At 38.3% G+C, this 20,266-nt stretch overlaps 2 protein-coding genes across 5 annotated transcripts in view; one reads left to right on the top strand and one right to left on the bottom strand.

Moving 5' to 3' along the window:
* Positions 1-20,266, bottom strand: part of Ubac2 (UBA domain containing 2) — a 167,732-nt gene that overhangs the window by 119,501 nt on the left and 27,965 nt on the right. For 3 of the 4 annotated variants that reach the window (XM_017795716.2, XM_029558880.1, XM_008823563.3), the window contains 2 exons: positions 18,027-18,146; positions 16,957-17,066 (listed from right to left, as the gene is read on the bottom strand). Coding sequence is in view for 3 of the 4 variants with exons in the window: in XM_029558880.1 (XP_029414740.1) it covers positions 16,957-17,066; positions 18,027-18,146 (230 nt within the window). In the remaining variant the exon portion in view is untranslated. The remainder of the gene's footprint in view (positions 1-16,956; positions 17,067-18,026; positions 18,147-20,266) is intronic. The other variant, XM_029558881.1, reaches the window with a different exon arrangement.
* Positions 11,074-12,069, top strand: Gpr18 (G protein-coupled receptor 18). The gene has a single exon (XM_008823560.1). The coding sequence runs from the start codon at positions 11,074-11,076 to the stop codon at positions 12,067-12,069; it is 996 nt and encodes a 331-aa protein (XP_008821782.1).

A 20,266-nucleotide genomic window follows, 5' to 3' on the forward strand; every position in this document is an offset into this window, starting at 1 on the left:
TCCCTCAAATTAAGGTAAAGAATAAGAACAAATCATTCTGGAAGAATGCAAAGGAAAATAGCTTTAGATACTTAAGTGACAATTGAATTTATTCTTATAATTGTTTTAATAGCTTTTGTATAATCTTCATCACTATTATGATATATAAAATGTATTTATCAAATCTGTAATCATTATGCCAAAAAATCTGAATTACTGTGATATTTTGCATATTGTTAAAACTGTAACTTTAATTGTTAAAATGAAAAAAAAAGAAAAAAAAAATGGAATCCTCAAAGCCCTAGCCTAAGAATACAGTTACAGGGGAAAACTGTTAAAAAGAAAAAAAAAGAAAAAAAAAATGGAATCCTCAAAGCCCTAGCCTAAGAATACAGTTACAGGGGAAAACTGTTTCTAAAGTAGACAGGAATCTTCCAATGACAGCAGAAATAGTCTATTAAGTCAAAATGCTTTAAAGGACTAAGAACATGTTATTATGTATTACTACATAATATACAAATATTCGGGACTGAGAGAGAGCTCAGTGGTTAAGAGCACTGGTTGCTCTTGCAGAGGACCCAGATTCGAAACCCAGAACCCACATAGTGGCTAACAACCATCCATAACTCCAGTTCCGGGGGATCTGACACCTGCTCTGACCTCCTCAGGAGCGCTTACACACATACAGGCAAACACTCATAAACATAAAATAAAAATTTAAGGAAAAGAAGAAATATTCATAGCACTAAAGTATTTTCATAATCTACCACTTAATAGATTTTTAATTTTTTTATTTCAAGATTTCAAACCAGGTAAAAAGTATCACTAAGTACCTATAGGTGGCAGTAAAAGCACAGTATTTCTATCAAAGCAGCCTTGAAATGGTCATTTTGAAAAAGTAGGTAGCATACATAAGGAATCTAAAATTATTTTGTGTCTATCTGTGTAAGAACTCCTACATTCAACAAGTCACAAATGACTTTTTATCTCGTCCAAACAATTTCACCTTAAGGCAAGCTAATGCATCTATTTCTTCTTTGTCACATATGTTCATCTGACGTCTTTAAGGCCACACCTTCCTAAAAGCATGAGCCATCCATTTTTGAGACATAGCATAACTGAGGAAACCTATCCCCTAGCTGGATCACTAAGCCTGTTTATGGGGGGCCTCTTATGGGAAGAAGCATTCTGGGCACAGTGAAGTACCTGAAGACCCCTGTCAACAGGACACATGAAAAGAAAACAAGAATACAAGAGATGGAAGAATCATCATGGTAAATACACAACTGCACAAGGCATATGTCACAGATACATCAAGCTACTAATTCTAAAATCTGAGATGACTGATGCTAAATAAAACGTGACATGAGCGCTACAAAAATAAATCATGTACCACAGGCAAGGGCAGCACCTGACCATACAAAGAAACACTGTATAAGGCTGCTCTGTGTCTACAAGGTTAGTATTACCCAGCCACTGCCTTCCCTTTGTACATGTGTAGACAGCACATATGTATTACATGTGTATGTGTGCACGCATGTGTGCGGAGGTCAAAGAATATCCTCGGGTGTCATTTCTCAGGCTCTTTCCACTTTTGGGGGGGGGGGGACAGGATATCTCACTGCCCTGGAACTTACCAAATAGGCTAGGTTACCTGGCCAGAAAGCCCCAGGGATCCACCTGTTGCCATCTCCTCAATACTGGGCTTACAAATATGCACCATCATGCTGCCTTTTTTTCTTCTTCAAGTGTGGTTTTGGGAATCAAACTCAGGTCCTCCTATTTAAGCAGTTTACCAACTGAGCTATGTTCCCAACCCTCCCCCACCCCTTTGTCTGAGATTCTATTGAGACTATATATATGCCTTGCTGGTGACAAGGGGCCATATGAAAATCTTAAACTTATAAAAGACTATCCGTATGAAAAGTGCTAGCAATAAGAAGACAACATTGCTGTGAAAGTTCCACTGATTTGTCATTAGTGTTCAACATATTTTATAAGCATGAGAGGAAGACTTGAGGGCAACAGTTCTGGGTAACCAGATCAATGCTGCTTATTATCAAGGAAAAAAAAAAAAACACATACAGTTGTCTGCTCAATAAGCTAATTATAATGTCTTCAAGAAGCCGACTCTGAGTTCCGAGGGGGCCCCAGTCCTCCCTGAGATGAAGTTTCATTCATGAGTCCTGGGCACATTAAGGTTTCCATGCAGACAACCCTCCCTATTCCAAGCCCATCCTGTCAGCTTTCATTACAGTCCTCCAGAAATTCAGGAGACCAAAGTGAAATACTCACTGACTGCAAACAAATTAAGAAGAGGACTCTGTTGACTGCAAAGTGCTGAGGGCTAACAACACAGCTCAGATAATAAATTCATGGCGCAGACAAGGCTCCAGCACAGCTATCCAGTCCCATGTTGGTTCAGGGAAATTTAAATATGTTGTAGTGACATTTCAGATGGGGCAGAAACAAAAAGAACTAGCACTTTGTGTGCACAGTACATACTTGACACAAACTATGAGGTACAAGGCAATTCACAGACCAAGATCCCAGATGTTGAAAATCTTGCTCATGTAAATACCCTCAAGTGTCAGAGATGCCATCATACACAGTTTTTACCAACTCCAAAGCCCAAACTTTCCTTAAAAGGTCTTTTTGCATAGGAAATGTATCACACACACAGAAAACTTTGGCAGACTGAAAATTCCATTTTCTTCTTTCTCCATCTCCCTTTCTCTGTCCTTGAGGCTGATGGATAGATGCTTAAACACAGGCTAGGGGTCCCCAGTGCCCAGCTGAGTCCTAGTAAGGGGAGCACAGAGACAAGTTAGGTAGAAGTTGTCTGAGATGGAGTGGACACATCTATTCCCCACGCTCTTTCTGATAAGGAAGGAAGCCTTGCACACAGGACTCACAGGACTCTCACAACCATGTTCTAGTATCCGCTCTCTGCATCCCTTTGGGCCTATGGTGCGGTTAAAAAACAAGTCTAGGTTCTGCCACAAAGACATCTGGTACTCCCTTACCTTTACTGCTTCTACACACACCAAAGGAATGACCACTTAAGTGTGGTTTGCTTCATAGAAGGCATATATATGCACTCACTAGAACTAAGAATTCCTTTCTATCTGGCTTCTTTTACATAACAACATTATGTTTATGAGATTCATTCCTATCACTGGCTGCCTTGGACATCACTCACTTTGTGAACAGCAATTTACCGTTGTGTACACAACTGACTTGTCCACTGTATAGTTATCAAACATTTGGGTTGTTCCTAATTTGGAGCTATTTAAATGTTGCTGTGTACATTCTCATCTGCCTCCTGGTGTACATAAACCACATTCTTGCTGGTTAGGTATCAAGCAGGTAACAGAGCCATACCACCTGTACATCTTCATTTTGGTACTGTCTACGTTTAAACTCCTGCCAGCAACATGGAAGTTTCTGACTGCTTGATACCCTGACCGACACTCCACATTTTAAGTCTTTTTCATTATAAGCATTTAGTGGGTGAGTAACAGCATTTGGCAGCTTTAATTTTCATGATCACTATTGAAGTTGAGCATAGATGTTTACTGATGACTTGGACATATTTGTGGATGCTTGCTCAAGTCTTGCCCACTGGATGGCAGAGTGTTTCCTAGACAAAATACAAATGCAGATTGATAGAAGCCAGCTACAAAGACTTCTTCAGAGAATATCAACACATTAGTGAGATGACAATTCCCTTGGGAGACTGACAGTTATAGGCCAAATTACTATGTCTGAGGACCAATCGTAACAAGGCTACAGCAAAGTATAATACCAAAGTGAGTATTATAGAATACAGCACATTCTGAAAACTAGAACAAACATTCTTGGGTTATATCATCTATACAGTGTACTCTGGGTCTTCCATATACTGGGGACAGCAAGGAACTGAATTAGATAATGTGTGTAAAGCACAGAGAGCCCTGCCTGAATGCTAACACTGCCTTTGCTAACACACATGAATAATGGCACAGAGAATCAAAGCAAGTAACCAAACACCTCTCGGATAAGGGATAAGTTTACTTCCAATATGCAGATACCTGTATACTAGAAAATAGGCTTGCATTTAAATAGCCTGATTAACAAAGCTCTTGTTTGTCATTCAGTGTTATTCAGCTTTAAATTACCATCACAAATCTGAGATAAACATTTTGGCTCAGTTTTAGAGGTTTCAGTCTAGGACTGACTGCTCTGAACCTGGGGGGTGTGGGGTGGGGGTGGGGGCCTCAAATCCTGGCAGGGAGACATGGCTACTTCTTATGATTCACTCCATGACCCAAAACCTCCCACTTAAAGAGCCACCTTCCAAAAGAACCAGGCTGAGGGCTAAGCTTTTGACACACAGGCCTCTGGAAGACACTGAGAATGTCAACTGCAGCATGACAAGTTTTCTTCTGAACTTCAACTTCCTGTATTTAAGTCATTTCCCCATATACTCATTTCTGTGAGCATCTCTTTAACTGTGAGATCAGAGTTTGCAGTAGAAGGTCAAGCACATCACAGTAACTCTGGAGTTCTCATTCAGCTGCGTGGGACTTTGAATGGATCTTCGTCTGGGGTCCTCTCAGACTTCAGTTAGCTTACAGGACTGATAAACTACAGTGTCAGAGTCATCTCCAAGGATCATCTTAGTGGACAGAATCTTTAACGCTTTTACTGCTTATTTAGAGCTATTTTAACTAGACTTATCTATCATTATATCTGGGTTCAAGTTGTTTCCTATGAGGTAAGTGATAGTTTGATCATGTTAATAAAAATTTTAGGCAAAACAAAAGGAATTGGAGAATGCTAAATTTACAATATAATTTAGGAAAAAAACAGATGTGGTTTCTGTTCATACTGAAGTGGTTGTAAGATTATGTCTGCAGATTTGGGGATTAAAACAAAATACATTTAGGTAGTCTCTCAATCTTTATTCAAAAATTCCTACTATTCAACACACCCTCTTCAAAACAAACACAAGTCTGAGAAAGAGATGGCAGGGGACAAAGGTTCCAAAATGTCAAGAGAGTGCTAGGGCCACATGATAAGATTTTTCCTACTCTCATTATTCTCCTTGGGGACTGGCTATCCACAAACCACCAAGGACTTGCTGCTGACTGTCCCCATACTGGGACAGGTGAGCAACACTACTGTGGTCTCCTAGCCACAGCCACTAGTGGGAAGCAATGAGGATAAACTGTTCTCACACTCACCATGGTTAAGAAAACTGTGTTAAGACCAAAAAATATGACTGTGACACAAACAAATCTCTAATACAGAAGCATGTTTTACAATGTAGATTTGCTGCACTAATCTATTAACAACATTTCTAATCACAAAATTAGCTTAACTGAATCATATTCTCTCAAAAACTGGGTTATCATACTAAAATCAAAATTCACTTTTTACATTCAAACCAAAATTCAAAACTGAGGCTAAAATGTTATTTCATAAATTGATGAGAATGTTACAGTCTCTGGAAATATTTAAAAACCTTTCTTTGGCAAGAGATAAAGTTCTTCTCATGTCCCAAAATACAGTAATGAGGGAATTAAAGCTGCATGAATGGTACTGAAGTTTCTCTACGTGAATAAAAGTTCCCAGATTCCAGTAGTAAAGAAGCAAAGAAAACATTATAAAACTTGATCCTTGATCCACTGCTTGCTGTCACATAGTTTTGAGACAATTTCTTTTGCACTGTAATTCCTTCCCAACATATAATCATGATGAAGAGCCAGGAGCACAGCCAAGAGTGTTCAGTGCTGCAAACTCCTGTGAGCAGAGGCCATTCCATCCCAACATACAGACCCTTCGCCTATGCCTCTACATCTCATAAGCTGGTCACAGTGTCCCTGCTGCTGACTTGGGGCTCAGAAACTCCACCCTCTCCATTACTCCCCACCCTTTCCATTACTCTCCACCCTCTCCATTAGTTCACCTCCTTATTCATGAAACATTTAACCAACATTAAATGCTCCTTAGACACAACTTGTGCCAACTCTCAATAAGTGTAAAGTAGTAGCGAAGCCTCAAAGTAAATGTGCAACAGCAACATAAGCATGCTGACACAGGGACACGGGGCTAGAGTGAGGAACCTTTCTGGCCAGCCCAGCCTTGGAGGGCAGAGAAAACTTCCTAGGAATGGCAACTACAGGGATAAATGGCAGCTGGCCGAGGTGGGAGTGCCACCAGTGGGTTCACCATCATGTAAAAAGGCAAAAGAAAACATGAAAGAATGTCCCATGTGGATGAATGGAGAGTAAGATGGAAAATGGGCAGATCCCAACCATTGCCAAGCCTTTATTTGCCCTGGGTGGGTGCCTTTCACTAAAACTGGAAATTCAGAACTAAGACAAGAAGACACTCCTTACACAAGCCATCACTACATCTGTCAATTTTAATAGCACAGGAAACTAACAAACATTCCTCTTAGAAAACTTGTCACAGACTATATTCAAGACAGAGGACAGAATGGGTCTGCAGACGAGGTTTCTTTCTATCCAGCTGAAATATCACACTTATGTGTGGCGTAACTCTGCATAGGAAAAACTGATGAATATAACTGAGCAATACAAAAGTCGTATCTTCTGACTCAAGGGAGTCACCTCATAAGACATTATTATGGTAGCTAAAGAAGTCAGGCCTGACAGTCACTGAGTTATCTAGCCCTCCGTTTTCTCATCTGTGTAAGTAGTCACTGTCGTCTCTAAAATTTCTAAAGCATTTTATTCTGTAAGGTTACCACAGTTCCCGGTAGTTTATCACCATGGGTAAGGACTTCAGTTCCTTTTGTAAAGCACAGGCTGAGAAAAAAGAGCAAGGGCTCTCAAATTGGCTTAAATTCAAGCAGTGCATGGTAGAACTTGTATCTACAGTCCTGTATCTACTTGGGAGGCAGAGGCAGAAAGATGAACACAAGTTCACGCCCAGTCTCGTTGGTGTACTAAGTTCTAGGCTAGCCAGGACTACATAGTGACACTCTGTCTTTAAAAAAAAAAAAAAAGTGAGGAGGATCAGCAGCAGTGGCAACAACTGTCTTAAACCACTTAACTTTAAAAACATAAATGTACTTAGGTTCAGGTACCTTTTTAAAATTTGACAAATTATGTGTAACTGAATGTGAAGATAATTAAATTTGGACAAAAGGATGATTTTTTTTAAGAGAAAAGAGAAAGTTAAAATGCATATTAACCAGAGCAATGATCTAGGTTGCTCACTTCCCTCTCTGTGGATTTCATTTCCCTTCTCAGCTTAAAACACTCCTAGTATGCAAATTCTTCCCTCTGAGACCAGAGTCCTTCCTGCTAAGATGCAGGGATGCTTATGAAAAGACATTACTGCTAGATTTCCAAATGATAGAAATGGACATGGAAGTACTGAGGACTTACGGGAGGACGCAAATCCAGCGGGGAAATGAGCAGGGTGGAGCAGAAGCAAATAAAAGAGGATCCCAACTTCAGTCAAATGGAAATGCTCACACAGTAAAAAGTAGAACCTGGTGGAAGAGACTATTTAGAGTGCTGACCTAAGGGTACTTTGTTGCACAGGCAGGATTTTTCTGGATTAGAGTTCTCACAATCCTATTACATGATTTTTACGGATTTTAATTATACAGACTAAATCAGATAAAAAATAGACAAAGTCACACAGCTTAGAGAGTAGTTTTTAAACATTGCTTTGCCCAAGGTCAAACCTCTTTTCGATAAATGGCACAGGCTTCAAACATCAAAGCAGTTAATTCAAGAAATTCTCTTTTCATATGACTCTCTTAAATATATGCTATCATTCTGAGAGGAACTTAAGCTAAGCCCGACTTGATAAACAAATTACTTGTGAAAAAGAAAAACCACATCCAGGGTACAGTCACACACTGAAGTTTTATTTCAGAGTGCTTCCTGAAAGAGAGGCAGAGCAGTACTTACATTAGACCAACTCAGATATCAAGCACTACATCTCAACCTTTCAACGAAACAGATAAGAAATACAGAATTTCTCAAAAACACCCAGCTCCTTACAGGGCTATTCTAACGCAAGCAACTCAGAGATACCTCTTTTACAGAACTGGGCATATTGGAAAATGTTCACCTCTAAGACAGCCCTTTGACGAACAGAAGGTAAGCAGCCCTAAACTAACTTCATGGTAAATTGTTAACAGTGTTATCAAAATTAATGCTTTGTTTACTAATCTCAAAATCATTGCTTTATTTGATGAAGACCTTTAAACATCTGGTTATTTGCACTTATTTTCAATATTTTATGTTAGTAGTAAGTATAGATTTAAAAAATATATATTTTATTTATTTTATATGTATGAGTGTTTTGTCTGCATGTATATAAGTGCACCTGTATGGTGCAATGCCTGCGGACATAAGAAGAGGACGTTGGATTCCCTGAACTGGCATTATAGATAGTTGTTAACTATCACATGGGTGCTGGGAACTGAACCCAGGTCCTCTGCAAGAGCAGCTAGTGCTCTTAACTGCTGGGCCATCTCTCCAGTCCAAGCATAAATTTTTTTTGGTCTTTTTGAGACAGGGTCTCTGTAGCTCCAGCTGGCCTGGAACTACATGTAGACCAGGCTGGCCTTGAACTCAGAGACCCACCTGTCTCTGCCTCCTGAGTATTGGGATTAAAGGTGTGTGCCACCATGCCTGGCCCAAGTATAGATTTTTTGAATTAAGGGGAATGTTGATATGATAATTCATAAATATATTTAGGCATTTTTATGATATGGTTTCAATTACATTGATCTTGAAATTATATGTTTTTAAGAAAAAACTATAGATAACCATGGTACTTAAAGTTTTCAAATGTTAAACTAATCAGTTTTCAGTATTTACCCAAAACACTGTTTGCAGAGCACAACCTACATGGTAATAAACTAATAGTACGAAGACACATGCCATCACTTGTGATTTTGTTTTTCAAACTGAAGTGAATGCATAGAAGTAAGTACTGATGGTTAATGGACTATAGAAAAGTAGCCAGGCCCAAGGGGGAGGTGTAGATAGATAGGAGCCTCAAGATGATTTAGAAATAGGCATTTCCACAGACAGGGAATGAGGATGGATGGAGGAAAAAAATGACAAAATTTAATTTACTATACAATGCTACTATTTAAAAATTCATTGAGTATTACAAGTGAGATTTTAAACCTCTTAAGTCTCTTTTGCTTGACACTGGAGATTTAACATTTCTGTGCAGTACTTTCCTTATTTTGATAGAAATTAATATTCTAGTTACATTACTATTTGGATTTTTTTTTTTTTAAAGGTGGGCTCACTTGTAGACCTGACTGGAACTCACTTATGTAGACCAGGGTGGCCTTAAACTCACAGAGATCTACCTGCTACCATACCTGATTTTATTTGGAAATTTAAGTATGTTTTAAATATATAGGGTTTTATTCAAAAATTACATTTAAGCCAAACATTTGAGATACTAGTTCAGGGGAAACTGAAGGGAAGGAAGAAGAAGGGAAGGAAACAACATAATCTTGTGTTTGTCCACAGCAACTGCTCAAATTAATTCTTACCAACCAACAACAGTGCCATGGACCACAGGCTACTATCTCCCCATAGTTTTCATTAAAGAGAGATTCAGGGCTGAATTTGAGATAAGACACTCCACAAAGTGACACTTTTGAAGGAAACTTCTCATACAGTTCCATATTTCAAAGAAATGTCTCAAGGTTCCATCTCTTTGTAGCGAGTCTATTTTTAAAGTCTCTGAAGGTGTTGCGTCTACCCTGGGTGAGGGAATTTCACATTGAGGGCTCCATGATATTTACGGTCACAATTAAATGTCTTTCATTTTGAAATGGACCTTTGTTTGCTGATAGGAATTTGATAGTTTCTACATATACTTCTGGTAGATGTACCTCTTTAAAATTCGACAGAATGTATGCTCTAAATCTAGGCAGAGCATATGAATGAAAGTTACTAGACTAGCAGTAAATTATCTTCAATGCATTGCTTTCTATGTACCCTTGAAGCAGCACTCAACTTCCAGGACTCCAGTAAATGCAAATTGGCAGCCCCAGTCAGATGCTCCCAATTGTACACTGAAAATGGTCCGTCTATTGTTCCAGGAGTTCAGTATACCATGACACAAAACATGCTAATCTAAAGAAAATATGATACTATGAAGAAGTGTTTGCAACTTCAAAAAAAGATGGGTGTGAACAGACAACTGTGCAAGTCTTACTAACAAAGCAGACAACAGCTGCTGTGGACCACCTCAGCAAACAGTAGTTCCTTCACTCACACTTCTCTTAGCCTTTGTTTTAGAGTTCCTATTACATGCTCAATAGACAGCAGGGACAAAGCAGTGAAAAAAGCAAGAGTCTGCTCTCTCTCAGGTGGGAATTATTGTAACTGTTCAATAATTAACCACTTGCACAGGTTTTTTGTTAGTGTTCTAATGTATATTTTGTGTATTATAATTGTATTTAGCAAATAAAAATGTATGATCTGAACATTACTTACTTGAACTATAAAATGTTTAAATAAAATGAAGATGATAAAAATTGCAAAACCTTTATAAGATTAAAAATCCGGATTGCCTTTATCTCATTACTCCAAATTGTGGAATATTTATTATCTTCTAATTTCATACTATAGGGAAAAAATCATAAAGAAAAGATTATCATTTTAGGAAGAAAGGAAGTGAGCAAGAAGGGTGAAAAAGAATCTCCCAGAGCATTATGGTCCCCTAAGCCATGTTAATAGACCAGTACATAATACATACTGGGGTAACCAGTTCAGTAGGGTACATAGTTCAGCAGGGTACAAAGCATACATTAGGAGCTGGTTTCAACCCCTAGTACTACAAAAATAAAATAATAAAAGTCAGTAGTAACAATAGTAACAATAGTAACAATCTCTAGGGACTATATTCTTTAATAAATACTGAGACAGATATGCTGAGTCTTCAATATAAATTGCTCTCAAAATCCACTAACAGCAGGGCTGAGTATGAGAATGTTAAGCATCTATATTTCCAACCAAAGTTCTTACTCCTACTTTTCTGACTGATTTTTACAGTTTCTACATACCATGCAAGTCAACATACTGTAAGATGACTACCCCAAGCATCCAAGATCAATTTGTCCTTTCTAATAGCTCACATCCAGATGAATACAAAATTGCAGCCTTGGTCTTCTACAGCTGCATCTTCCTGATTGGATTATTTGTTAATATCACTGCATTATGGGTTTTCAGTTGTAGCACCAAAAAAAGAACCACTGTAACCATCTACATGATGAATGTTGCGCTACTAGACTTGATCTTTATACTTAGTCTACCCTTCCGAATGTTTTACTATGCAAAAGGTGAATGGCCATTTGGAGAGTACTTCTGCCACATTCTCGGGGCTCTTGTGGTGTTTTACCCAAGCATTGCTCTGTGGCTTCTTGCTTTCATCAGTGCTGACAGATACATGGCAATTGTTCAGCCAAAATATGCCAAAGAGCTTAAGAACACCTGCAAAGCTGTGCTGGCATGTGTGGGGGTCTGGATAATGACCCTGACAACCACTGTCCCTCTGCTACTGCTCTATGACGACCCAGATAAGGCCTCCACCCCTGCCACCTGCCTGAAGATCTCTGACATCATTCACTTAAAAGCTGTCAACGTGCTCAACTTCACTCGACTAATAGGTTTTTTCTTGATCCCTCTGTTCATCATGATTGGATGCTACATGGTCATTATTCATAGTCTTCTCCATGGGCAGACATCTAAGCTGAAGCCCAAGGTCAAGGAGAAGTCCATCCGTATCATCATCACACTCCTGGTTCAGGTGCTCATCTGCTTCATGCCCTTCCACATCTGTTTTGCCTTTCTCATGCTCTATGGGGAAGAAAACAGCTACAATCCCTGGGGAGCATTCACCACCTTCCTCATGAACCTTAGCACATGTCTCGACGTCATTCTCTACTACATTGTTTCCAAACAATTTCAGGCTCGAGTCATTAGCGTCATGCTGTACCGCAATTATCTTCGGAGTGTGCGCAGAAAAAGTTTCCGCTCTGGGAGTTTACGGTCACTAAGCAACATCAACAGTGAGATGCTATGAGTCGTAGGGAGTGCGTTTCTTTGATCTCTTTAGAAGTATTTTTCCAACAACTCCAGCTGAATGGCCATTCTGTGAGGTATTATCAAGTCCATTCTCTGGTTAAAATAAACTTTTTAAACTTCTGTGGGATCTTATTATTGTAGCAACATGATTAAATACTGAATCTTCTAATAAACTCATTCATTTTTATTTTACAACTTGCATAAAACGTGGTTATGAATGACTTGGGGAAAACATCCAAATTATGTTTCATAGTCAAATTTTATTTGTGCAAATAATTAACTGGCTTACCATCTTGGACTAATTTCTGTATGTGAGTGACTCAGGGAAAAAAAAATCATCTAGCTGTTGTTCAAAATAATTTGATAGATGGGGATATCTATCGAGTTTACACTTGGGCTTAGAAGTCTGAATTTACAATTTTATGTTCTAAACATCAAACTTTCAGGATTTTTACATAAGTAACTAAGTTCAACTTACCACCATTGCTAACAGAGAAAAAATTGATGATAGCAAGCAGCCCAGGAGGCCTCCCCTACTCTAAGTTCATTTTTTTGTGTGTGAAAACAGACTTCAATCATTGAACAATTCCTGATAGCCTACAGCTTACCAACCCCACTTAAGACCAATGCTGGAAAGGTGATTAAGATCTCATTTCTGCTCAACCTGATTCATTTCTATGGCATGGGATGCTTACTAATAGTTAAATAACTTTCTCCAATACTGACAGTTTGTTCTTCTTACACTGTGTCCTGGTTTCACCAAAACCAACTTGAGGAGGAGAGGGTTTACTTCAGCTTACAGGTATCAGGTCACAATCCTGAGGGAAGTCAGGACGGACAGGAACTCAAGGCAGGAACCTGGAGGCAGGAACTGAAGCAGAGACCCTGGAGAAATGCTGCTTACTGGCTTGCTTCCCCTGACTTGCTCAGCTACCTTTTTCATACTTGCCCAGGGCTGACACCACTCACAGTGGGATTCCTACATCATTTAGCAATTAAGAAAAATGTCTTCCAAAACTTGATATGGTGGCCTATAACTTTATTCCCAGAACTCAGGAGGCAGGTGGTTCTTTGTGAGATGGAGGCCAGCCTGGTTGACATAGCAAGTTTGAGGCCATCTGGGGCTACAGGGAGACCCTTTCTCAAAAAAAAAAAAAAAAAAAAAAATTATTACATTTATTTACTTATTTTGTGTGTGCATATGTGCATATGTGGGCATACATGTGGAGGTCAGAGAAAACTTTCATGAATCAGTTTCTCTCCACCCATGTGGGTTCCAAGGCTCGAACTCAGGCCTTTAGGCTTGGCAACAAGTGCCTCTGTCCACTGAGCCATCTTGTCAGTATCAAACACACTTTAACGTATATAAAAATTCAAATTCAATTATTCTGGGGGATTTTGATTCTGGATAACAAATACTCACATGCAAATATTAACAAAATATAACAGGTATATTAGGGCAAATGTGTCAGGCATGGGTTAGTTAGACATAGCTAATATATTTAGCTTTTAATAATGTAGCCTACTTGTTTGAAAACAATGGTGTATTTTCTGAACTGAAATAAATCTTAAGAATCCATCATATGTCAGGTACAATTTCTATACAAAGGTTTAGAGAAATGGCTTAGTGGTTAAAAGCACTTGCAGCTCATGGGGCTGGAGAGATGGCTCAGCAGTTGAGAGCACTGACTTCTCTTGCAGAGGACCCGGGTTTGATTCCCAGCACCCACATGGCAGCCACGAACCATCCTTAACTCCAATTCCAGGGGAATCCGAAGCCCTCTTCTGACCTCCGCATTGCAGGACATGGGTGCACTCACATACATGCAGGCAATACACTCATACACATAAAATAAAAATAATAAATATTAAAAAAAAAAAGCACCACATGGCAGCCACGAACCATCCTTAACTCCAATTCCAGGGGGGAATCCGGCCCTCTTCTGACCTCCGCATTGCAGGACATGGGTGCACTCACATACATGCAGGCAATACACTCATACACATAAAATAAAAATAATAAATATTAAAAAAAAAAAGCACTTGCAGCTCTTTCAGAGGACCTGGGTTCAGTTCCCAGCGACACATGATGGCTCACAATTATTTGTAACTCCAGTTCCAGGGGATCTAATGCTCTCATACAGCTTCCATGGGCACTAAGCATGCATGTAGTATATATATATATATATACATGCAGACAAAAAAAACACTCCTGTACATAAAAAATCTTTAAAAAGGCACTACAAAAAGTAAAGACAAATCTACACAAGGTTCTTATCCCTTAACTGGGGCTCAGGTAACCAAGCTTATCTCTTCAAGGTTACTGAATATAAGAAGTACATGATATAAACCCAAGTTCATTTTCAAAGAGCTAGTCAGTAGCATAAAGGAACCATGATGATAATTCTGAGATACTGTAATAAATGCATGTAATAAATGTTAATTGAAATAGTCAATTCATTTGTTATAATACACACAAAGGACAATTAATGATGCCAAACGGTAAGAAAGAGCCAAGAGTAAGCCCAGTGGACATAAGAATACAAATACTATATAAACATAGGAGGTTAAGAAAGCTGGATGATTGATGGGAAAGAGGCCTGAAAGACTGGACAGATTTAAGAGCTTTAAGGAAAATAAGAAAACCAAAAATATGGGGGTTACTCAAGATTTTAGTAAAAGGAAGTTTATTTCTCTTCACTGACCTAAGGCGAACAGAGAACCTCCAACTGATATGTGGTCGCCAGCTATAAACAGAGCTCAAAGGGCGAGTTAGGGCTCAAATGATGGCTCAGTGGCTAAAAGCACTTGCTGTTCTTGCAGAGGACCCAGGTTTGGGTCCCAGCCCCCACATCGTGGCTCAAAATAGTCTATAACTCCAGTTTTAAGGGATCTGACAACTCTCTTCTGGCCTCCCCCAGCAGTGTATGCATGCAGTACACTTATATAAATGCAGTCAAAACACTAGGCACATAAAATAATAAAAAATAAATTTCTTAAATTGCTTAACAGCAACAAAAAGCCAGGTGTGGTAGTTCATGCCTTTAATCCCAGCACTCAGGAGGTAGAGGCAGAGGCAGACAGATCTCTGCGAGATCAAGTCCAGCCTGGCCTACATAATGAGTTCTAGGTCAGCTGGGGCTTCAAGGAAAACCTGCCTCAAAAATTAAATAAATAAATAAACAAACAAACAAAAAGTAAATAAATAAATAAATCTTTAAGGGCTGGAGAGATGGGTCAGTTGTTAAGGATGCTTACTGTTCATGTAGAGGACTTGTATTCAGTTTCCAGCACCCAGACAGCCACGAATACACGTGGTGCACTTACTTACATGCAAACAAAACAATCATATACAAAAAATAAAAATAAATAAATTTTGAAAAGAGTAAGTAAAGCATTACCAGCACTTCAAAATGAATCAGGACTCTTTTCATGTGCCACTTAATAGGTTTCCATAATAAAATAAATTAATATGAAGGTTCTATTGTTATTTCACTCTTAGGTACAGAAGTGTCATCAGATAAAAGGACAGTATACAAGAATAAGACTTAGGAGTTGTGTTACTATTACTCATTTCCATTCAAACACTAACACACATCATACACATATGCCTCCAAAACTCAGCAGCCTTTGCTGAGAACCAAAAAGAATTGGCCCAGATGGAAAATACTTGAGGAAAAATAAGTGACTTAGGAATGCCGCTTCTGTCCTGAATTAAGATGGAATCCTTCTTGTTGGCTGCACTATGTTCACAGAAGCACCAACCTATGTTTCCCAGTCTAAATATACTTAAAGCCCATGGGACTCAACAAAAACTACACAGTAATTATAACACAGAACTTTGTATCTCCAATCAGATGTGATTCTGAGCCAAATATTGTTAAAATAGCTGCAGTCACCATCTATGGACATTCATGTCAACTAGAACTTGGTAGATCCCAGGAAGGACAACTACACTCTAAAATACCAACAACATGAGTGTGAAATCTATTAAACCCCTAATTATATTTTTCAAACAGGGATCCAAGGTACTTTTGACTCAAGATACCTAATACATCTAAAAGTTCTCAAAACCGAATTTTAAACCTAAAACAAGGCTAAAGTTAGCATGCACAGAATTTTAAATACCCAGTCTTTTATTTCACACTGTTTTATTTCCCAAATACAGCCTCATATTCAGAGATGCTTTAAGGTCATTTGTATGTACTAATAGCTTTGCTCCTGGCTCCCAGTTATTTCACATATTAACAAACAGTTTTTGGTTTTTTAAAGATCAACACCACATGGAAGACACACTGAGTAACTTAGCTCAGTCTTGTGGGGTAAGCACAAGGTTGTTACCTATGTACTGACTTGGCTTTACCTTTGTTGGAAGTGTGTAAATAGCAGCTTAAAACTGTCTTCAGAAACTTAATGTTCTTTTGTTATCCAATCTAGCTAAATTTGCATTTTAATTACTTCATAAAATTACAATGGCAAAATATTACCATAAAAATCCACAAAACAAATTCCATCTTCAGGAACTGAACAGCAAATTTATAAAAAAACCTAAACTAGGCAAGGGTGGTACAGGCTTGTAATCCCAGGACCCAGAAAGCTGAGGAATTAGGATCATGAATTAAAGGCAAGCCTGGGGATACATAATGAGACAATGTCTCAAAAAAGGACAAGCGAAAATTCTACAATAATTTCAGAGCCAAAAAAGGAAATTACTGTGAAGTTGATCACTTAAGAACATAAGGAATATGTAGGCATATAAGTTTTTTTTTAATATACCATTCATTTTATCTCAAAGTCTAGACTATCTTTTACTGACTTTTATAAACAATATGCTTTCAAGTAAATTTACAAATTCTAAATTAGCCAATCCTTAAGAGCTACTTACAATCCAGAAGGCAAATTATTGGCCACAGTGATATCAAATGAATACTGCACAGCTTCCACAAGGATAAAGTCAAATAAGGCTGACAAGATCCAGGAACCCAGCAAGAAGGACTGAAAAAAGAAAAAAATGGAAAAATGAGTTACCTACAAATAAATTAATGGTTAATTAGTTAAAAATCAGCGCAGGGATACACACAAACACACATACATACATACACACACACACACACGTACATACCATACACATGCATATCTTTTAATTAGTTGTTTTTGTTAAACTTTCCAAAATTAGGGACTAACTATATTGTTCAAATGTATTAGCTTCCATAACATCTAGATATGCTGAAGAAATGATATTCATACCAAGACTAACAAGTAGCACATAAACTATTAAGTCAATTAAGTGACTAAAATTTTAGCCAAAGTGCTAATTAAAAAAAGATTTTTTTTTTTTTTTTTTTTTTGTCCTTTTGAGACAAGGTCTGCCTGTAGCCCCAGCTGACCTGGAACTTGATACGTAGACCAGGCTGGCCTCGAACTCACAGAGATCCACCTGCCTCTGCCTCCTGAGTGCTGGGACTAAAGGTAGGCACCACCATGCCCGGCCTAATTAAAATTTTTATTGCCTGCTCACAATTAATTCTGTGTATATCATTACTACCATTTTATTATTTTATTATGTCATTGGTTTAAATTTTGAATTTTCCTTTGGTTAATGTCCAGGCCCTAAATCAGACATAGTAGAATCATGTAAATAAAAAGATAATTATAAATAATAAACTGAGTTTAACAAATCAAACCCATTTTTTGCTGGTATATAGTGCACACCTGTATTTCCAGGTATTCAGGAGGCTGAGTAGGCGGATCATAAGCTTGAAGCCAGCCTAAGCAATTCAGCAAGACTTTATTTCCAAAAAACATTAATGTTCAAAGGGGCTGGAGATGTAGCAGTCATGGAGTGCTTGCCTAGCATGCGGGTCTTTGGAAGCACCAAATAAGTAAATAAGTAATATAAGTAAGTTAATTTCCCCCCAAAATCTAAGGAGAAAAGCCAAATATCTAATAACTTACTGCAAATTTCCGGCTTCCATACCGTCTTTCAAATATTCTAAAGTTATAAATAAGTAGACTGCTGCAGAAAGTATCTTTCAAGTCAAGGCAAATGATTCTTCCACATATCAACCTCCAAATCTAGATAGGGATTTAAAACACAGAACAATGAATGAGATAAGATCTGCTCAGGTCTCTGCCTTGGTGAATCTGCTTGCTTTACGCTGCCTGTTTAAACACTCAGCAAAGTCAGCATACACACAAAAAAGGAAAACTGCGTGTGGAACCTGAAGAAATAAACTCAATTTTCTCATCCTAGAAACTTCTTCCAATAGTAAAAAGTTATATTATTATAGTAAGAAAACACATTCTTGGGTGTCGCCAGACATGGTGACGAATGCCTTTAATCCGACCTTTGTGAGGTTCCCAACAGGTCAGCCACAGCTACAGAGTGAGACCATGTCTCAAAAAACCAAAAAGACAAGGAAAAAGAAAATGCATTCTTATTAAGACAATAGAAATTTTCTTATAAAAAAAAATTAGAGGGCTAGAGAAATGGCTCAGTAGATAAAGGCATTTTCCACCAAGCCTGATGACCTAAGTTTGATCCCTAGAACCTAACTAAAGATGGAAGGAGAGAACTGAGCTCACAAAGCTGTCTTCTGACCTCCACATAGCATATGCACACCCTACCCTCTCAACCCACAAAATGAAAAAATGTAAAATTAATAAGATAATAACATAAATCAGCTGAATGGAAGACTAACAAATGTTTACTTTACATGACTGAATTTAAAACAAAGCTATAACTGAAAAACAATTTAGATATAAGCTCAAAAATATGCATTTTTTAGCTTAATTTAATCACCAAAGAATGCCATACCAACTATGTGCAAGACAAGCTACAGGAGCTGCTGCTAAATATTAGTAGGCTTAGAAACATCACCAGCCTTTATTTTCTAGCTAGGTGAAAAACAAATACACAAATAAAAATGCTAGTTTTCAATGGCCTGTTTTGAATCTTAAATGTTTTCCAAATTTTAATTGTCCCAATAGCATCAGCAAAACATTCTGATTTTCTTTCCCCTTTACAATTACTTTATGACATAAGTAGAACAAATTAACCCTATCCTTCCTTTGAATTATTGTGATAAACATAGGGATAAAATTTACCATGTCTATTTTCAAATACATGACTCGGTGGCATTAAGAACACATGCAGTGGGGGCTATAGAGATGACTTACTGGTTAAGAGCATTTGCTATTCTTGCAGAAGACCTGGCTTAAGTTCCCAGTACCCACATGGTGGTTAACAAGTGTCCATAATTTCATTTCCAGGGACTCCAGTGCCTTCTTCTGGCCTCCATGGGCAATGTACACACATGGTGCACTTACATACATGTAGGCAAAACATTCATGCACATAAAATTAAAATAAATAAAAAAATTTAAAACCCCACAGTTCACATTTGCCTCTGCATTAAGCAAGACACCAGGCAGAGTCCCTGCCATCAGTCTATCCCACCATGTAATAGAACTCAACTAACCTAGGGAAGGCCTGTGGATTCATCTACTTGCCTACTCACTAAACTGTTTTGGACTCTATCTGGGTTCAAGAAGAAAAGGCCCATGATCAGACTAGAATACCACCATAGGCACGCAAGTCACAGAAAAGTACCTCCAATTGAAATCTCTTTTCTCCCTTAGGTATTCTGCAACTGTATTAGAATCATGTTGAAATTTAATCCAGTATAGACTCCCATCAACATGATCAACTGAGAACAGTGAGAGAACTCAGGATCCTGTTGAGCAAATGTAATATTTATTATCTACAGAATAGCTAATGCAAAACCTGACAGGCAGCTCCAAGCCCTCCCCCACATTCCACACTGTGCTCAACATACCCTGACAGCCAGTAGGAAAATCCAAATATTAAAGAAATGTAACCAACTGTGTTTACAGAACTCCATTGCTTTGGCTTTCCTATGGTTAATGGTGAATGAAGCTGGTAGCTATAATTTTAAAGGATTTGGGTTTCGTACCTACCCTTAAGAGTATGACCACCTGAGACTTGGTATAGGAATACCTTTATCGCTGACCCTGTGGGCTCATCCAATGCAAGCCTGTATCAATTTCCAGCCACACCTGCTGTATTATACCCTTGAGGGTATTCATATAGGGCTTTCTGAAGCAAAATACCCTTTCTTCACTAATTCAGTCATTCTTCTTCCAAACTGAACAAATTGAAAAGTTATCCCAAAG

Source organism: Nannospalax galili, unplaced genomic scaffold, assembly GCF_000622305.1.
Source record: "Nannospalax galili isolate Female #2095 unplaced genomic scaffold, S.galili_v1.0 scaffold528, whole genome shotgun sequence".
Taxonomy (NCBI): domain Eukaryota; kingdom Metazoa; phylum Chordata; class Mammalia; order Rodentia; family Spalacidae; genus Nannospalax; species Nannospalax galili.